The 6,000-nt window shown below is 40.5% G+C and overlaps 1 protein-coding gene across 1 annotated transcript in view; it reads right to left on the minus strand.

The window, feature by feature from the left end:
* LOC148012328 (putative homogentisate phytyltransferase 1, chloroplastic) overlaps nt 1-5,718 on the minus strand; it is a 100,487-nt gene extending 94,769 nt beyond the window's left edge. Inside the window, exons 1-2 of the mRNA XM_087668822.1 lie at nt 5,398-5,718; nt 4,772-5,013 (exon numbers count right to left, since the gene is read on the minus strand). Of these exons, the coding sequence (XP_087524948.1) occupies nt 4,772-5,013; nt 5,398-5,527 (372 nt within the window). The 5' untranslated portion in view covers nt 5,528-5,718. The remainder of the gene's footprint in view (nt 1-4,771; nt 5,014-5,397) is intronic.
* Nucleotides 5,719-6,000: the final 282 nt, after the last annotated feature.

Consider the following 6,000-nt stretch of genomic DNA (forward strand, 5'->3'; position numbering starts at 1 on the left):
TTTTATCATTTGTTTATTACAAGGCTGTTGGGACTTGCGTTTTTGCAACCTAGCTTCTCCTTCAGCACTTGCATCACTCATCTATCACAAGGACTGCTAAGACTTGCATTTTTGCAGCATGGCTCCTCCTCCATCACTTGGCATCACTCGTCCATCACTAGGGCTGCTGGGACCTACGTTTTTGCAATCTGGCTTCTCCTCCATCACCTCGCGTCATTTGTCCGTCACAAAGGCTGCTAGGACCTGCGTTTTTGCAGTCCCGGCTCATCCTCCATCGCCTAGCATCATCATTATCCACCTGACGTTGCATCTAGGTTGCTGTCCCTCATTTGACAGCTCCAACACTTTGGGATTTACATTTTGTTGCCCACGTCACTCCCAGAATCAGAGGACTATAATTCACTCCCTTAATAGCTGGTGATCATCTTCCACATCTTCGACGGCATTAGAGGATTGCGGTTCGCTTCCTTGACAACCATCCTTCACCTTCCAGTGATTACTTTGATAGCCCATTGGCCGAAAGACTACATTTCTCTCATTTCACTGTGCATATTTCCTACACGTGCTACCACCTAATTCACACAAGATAGTGCAATTATCTTCTGAGCTTCGGCTCCATTGTATCAACTTTTCTTCTCATAGCATGATTCAATGCATCATCATCATGTTATTGTGTTTTCAAGTTTCTCCTCTCTCAGTGTTTGCTGTACATACTCTATATTACTCCCCGCAAACCCTACTGTCTCTCAGTACCGTCGCTTATTTTAACATGGTATCAGAGCATACCTGTTATTTTTGACATGGTATCACAGCATACTTGTTATTTTTGACAGCATGGACTATGATGAGCCATTATCATTGTATCATTGTATTGTATTAAATCACCCATGATCTAAGAGAGATGTTAGCAAATTAGTTAGCTCATGAGTGAGTTTGTGTATGCATATTTGTAGGCTAGACACAAGAGAGTATTTTAGGCATTTTTCTAGTGTCTATTTTTATGGTTTCTTGCACTTTTTGCTTGGCCAACTTTATTTTTAGGCCATCGTGATATTGGCTTACATGATGTATTTTAGGTATTATTTTATGTCTATTTATTTGTGGGCTCCCTCCTCCTTAGTTATTCATCACTCGCAATCTTCCAAAGCAAGTCCTGTTGGAGAGAGAGCCGATGTCAATACCCATACAATCGGTGACTCATTGTTGTACATGATTGTCTCATGTTTGGTATATGGATTCCATTTCCCATGCATATATGTCACAAGGACATGAAATTTTGAGATGCTTTAATCTTGCTGATAACATTTGATTAAGTTGTTAATCAAATGTGCAAAGCTGTTTAAGCAAATGTGATACACATGGTAGATATTCCATAGTAACAAGCCAAGGACCCCGAGGATGCAATGGTGTCAAAAGCAAAAGTTGTAATAAGTTATGTTGACTGGGTTTTATTGGTCAGTTGGAATCATATTCAACCCTAGGGAAGTAGTTTGGCCAATAAGTATCAATGGTGACACTAGGGACTAGCATTGCACTCCAGCTTGCAAATGGCCTGGTAATTTAATTATGGATGGACACATCTAATTTTAGGCAGGGTCAAAAGAGCTGAATTTAATTTTTAACTTCATTTTAATTCTAAATTTTAATTAAATGATTAGATAATGCTGAAAAATGAGTTTAGAAGACTGCCACTTGGCAAAGATGCCCGTGCAAATTGAGGAAACGTTTTTTAGGACTAGGCCTCAGTCATTCAATTAGTTTACAGCCTGGGAGAGAGAGGAAGGGAGCTGCTAGTCCATTTTCTGATCAGAGAATAGCAATTCAGCAATTTGCTATAGAAGGCAGTCAGCCAGGGGCCTCAACTAGCAAGGGACAGCAGGGGGCAGCAGGGAGGCACCATCCAAGCACTAGCAACAAGATTGTTGATCAAGTGACAGTGTTTTGGAGGTGCCTGGCAATAGATGACTAATTAAATGCAAGTTGAGCAAGCAGCAAGCAGCAAGCAGATTTTAGGGTTTTCTCGTCTTCTATAGTAATTTCTCAAAAGATCTCAACACTCCTCAACTATTCTCAACAAATCTCAGTCAAATTTGATGGACAACATGAGGATTTCTGCTGTAAACCTTAAATTTCTACAAAAATTAGGGTTTGACAGCCACCTCAAGACTCATGCCAATTGGTGAAGGCATCATACATTGAACTCAACACCTGAAATTTGTGTAATCGTTAGGGAATTCAGATGCCAACCCATTCATTGTAATTTGGGCCAGCATTTGGCCAGTTGGTGGTTCCATTTGGACAAGTCCTAGGTGAAAAATCAAGGGGCAATTGACTCAAATTGATTGCTGATTGTTGCTACAGCAAAGAGGCTTTTTGAAACAAGCAAAGGAGATTGTGAATCTCAGCATATACTCATTCCATGAGCAATCAAGTTAAAGAAATACCGAAAGGGGTGTCAGTTTTGGGACCAACAAGGTGTGCAATGTCCCAAATTGTTAAGATAATGTGTGCATTTCAATTTATGCTCAATTATTAATTGTTGTAATTAAGTACTTAATCAGGGAATTACCATCCCTTTCAAGAAGGAAGGCTGGTTTCAATATCTCTAAGTTCTCTCTTTGCAATGTTCTTGTATTCTTGTGTTTTCTCTTCTCTCTTGTGTTGTGCAATCTATTACAACAGTCTTCTACACTCCCATTCCTACACTCACTTCTCACACAAATCTGCCAAAGGTAAGTAGAAACATATATGTCACTTGCAAAAGGCTAAAATCACCTTGATTTATCAAAACAATCTATGATTGTATAGAAAGCTAAAAATCTAAAATAAATAAATCCTAAGAGCCAAACTAAGGTGTCCAATGTCCCAGATTATTAAGATAATGTGTGTATTTCAATTTATGCTCAATTATTAATTGCTGTAATTAAGTGCTTAATTAGGGGAATTACCATCCTTTTCAAGAAGGAAGGCTGGTTTCAATATCTCTAAGTTCTCTTTGCAGTGTTCTTGTATTCTTGTGTTTTCTGTTCTCTCTTGTGTTGTGCAGTCTATTACAATAGTCTTCTATGCTCCCATTCCTACACTCACTTCTCACACAAATCTGCCAAAGGTAAGTAGAAACATATATGTCACTTGCAAAAGGCTAAAATCACCTTGATTTATCAAAATAATCTATGATTGTATAGAAATCTAAAAATCTGAAAGAAATAAATCCTAAGATCCAAATTAAGAGGTCGTTATGTCCATATGTCTGATGTGGTGTCTTGGTAAAGCCATACTACACAAGATGAACAAGCCTTTCCAAGTGCTCATGTAACCTGTTCACCAAGACTTTCAACCAAATTCTGTATAGTTCTCCATCATGGAGATTGACTTGCATTGTTTGAAGGTGCATGGGGAGCCAACCATAGGCAGCAATCTCATTAACCCAACCTTCCAACTAAGGCATAATTCCTATTCACTAAGATTCTAGGGTAGACCCTTTATTTGATGAGCATTTTCCATAAAGAATTAGTAGTGAATCCATCACAACCCAAGCTTTTATCTTTTTTCAAACGAAGTGATACACCTTAGGCCATATCTAAAGATAATTGATTACTATCTAAGCCAAAGAAAAGTTCTTATGGCATTGCATCAAATAATCTTCTCTCATATAAACTTCTTGCAAGAAATGCACAAGCTGCCATGAGGTTGGCTTCCTATATTGAGACTACGAAGGAACTATGTTGTTAAGCCATGTAGTCATATTTGTTTCTTTTGCAACGACAAATGTCTACATCCAATGAGCTATAGAGGTTCAAAAGTTCTTTTGGACTCACCAACTATGGTTGTAACACCAAGATATAGCTATATGTTTAAAGCTCTAGAATTAACAAATGTGCCATCTCCTAATTACCTTAAACGTGTGTCCATCTTTAGAACATGATAAAGGCCAATGCTTGAAGCTTTGTAAAGAGTAAAATGAAGCTCATGCTTTTTGTAGACTTGTAGCATAGATGTGTGTGACGTGTCCATCTTTAGAACAGCGTGATGACCAATGCTTGGAGTTTTGTAATGCCTAAAATGAAGCTCATGCTTGTGTAGACTTGTACAACAGCAGTCTCATACAAATCACACCCTGCTTGTAAGCCCATCAGTATGCCAGATCAATAGTACAAAAATAAACCAGCTTGCTGTGTCAACTTCTCCATGAAGTCTAGCAAGTTTCTGAGATGTTTTTACATCCTCTTGCTATTATGAATTCTATAGACTGTGTGTGTTAATGTCTATTCCTTTTTGACATCTGAAATAAAGAAATTCACTTGTAACAGTGAAGGTCAAAAACTTGTCAATAACTCTTAAGGATCTCCAAATAAGTCTCTGGCAGGGTTGCAGTTGAAATTCCAATGTTCCCTTGAGAAAAGTGAAACTTGGCTAGCAATTCCCAAAGTCTAAAAAAGCTGAATGATCAACTAGACATATGAATTAAGCCATGTCATTACCAACAATATGGCCAAGTTCAAGAACCTGCTCAAGTCAACTAGACATGATGGATTAAGCCACATCTTTAATATCCTCGGGAATAACTTGGTAACACAACCTTCAATGCATCTATCCCTGCGACATGTACATGCAACATTCAAGTTGTATCGCAATGTACCTCTTCAAAGCAAGCCATCCCATTCCATTACTTATTTTTGCGAAACATATCATTCTTTTACAGCGCAAGGCTTTGTGAAACCCTGTAACACACATATACTAAAATCCATTCGTATAACTGCACAAGCCCTACCGTTCCAAGTACAGTGTGAGGCCTTGTGAAACGATTGAATGCATTTGTCCAGGTTGCAATATCCATAAAAGCATTGCTGGCATGACCTGGAACAGATCCAACTGATGGACCTTCTTCATCATTCACTGGCCTTGCAGTAGCAAAGCAAGTAAGCCTTGAAATTTTCCCGCGGCATCCAATGCCTTCACATATGCTTCGGTGTGCATAGAGATGACGGTTACTAGAGGTTCCATATGAGATGCCTGTCAACAAGACATCACATCAAAACTGTGTATAATCGTTATAAAAATATAACCGTGAATCTGTTGAGCTAAAAAGTCAAGTGAATGTGAAATGATTCTTCACAAAACAGTAAGACATATAGCATTGTATACGCTGTTGAAGAGACTTGTATTGTCAAGTTGACGCAGTGGTGCTTCTCGTAAGGAGGTGCACAAAAAATGGCCTTTACCGGCCAGGAAACGGTGGCTTGCAAAGCAGAAACTCTTAATGTCAGCTTCTGCAGCCTCACAGTTTGTAAGAGCCTTTGTCCCCGTGACTACGTTAGGATCGCTATCCTTTGTGATCTTGTCTTCGGCCACTTCAATCGATCAGAAAAAGAAGGCAGGCAGAAAGGGGAGCTGTACCTTCTCCAGAAACTCCACCTGGAACCGAGATTCTGCGGCGAGTACGAAGTACTAACTGCTGCCAATGACAATTACGGCGTTGATGGTGAAGCTGAAGGGAGCTGCCATTCGCGGGTCGCAGCAGCTCCATCAGAGAAGAAGTTTCTTTTCCGGAAAGGAGTCGATGGACGCCGCGTGCGTCTGCTGAGGGTTAATCACAAGACGATGCTGCCATGCATCCTGAAAGCGGGAGCATGTCACACACACACACACACTTCTCCTTTTGCGAAACCACAGGTACGCGGGAGAGAGAGAGAGAGAGAGAGAGAGAGAGAGAGGTACGCGAAACCACAGGCACGCGAGAGAGAGAGAGAAAGAGAAGGGGGGGGGGCCCGGGGGGGGGCCGGGAGGGAGTTCGAGGCTCGGGGGCATCAGCTACTTTTTTCTTTGCGGACAAGTCCATTTCGGACCACGTGTCGTTCTGTCTGTGCCACGTAGCATGGATATTTTATTTTATTTCTACGTAAGTCAGGGTCCAATCGGACGAGGCCTGTCCCACGCAGGCACATAATTCATTGACTTCAGACATTATCTACGAGTCACCATTTCAGACGTTACCTAGCA

Source organism: Lygodium microphyllum, chromosome 27 (assembly GCF_053477565.2).
Source record: "Lygodium microphyllum isolate KBCC chromosome 27, Lygodium_microphyllum_v1.1.10, whole genome shotgun sequence".
Lineage (NCBI taxonomy): Eukaryota > Viridiplantae > Streptophyta > Polypodiopsida > Schizaeales > Lygodiaceae > Lygodium > Lygodium microphyllum.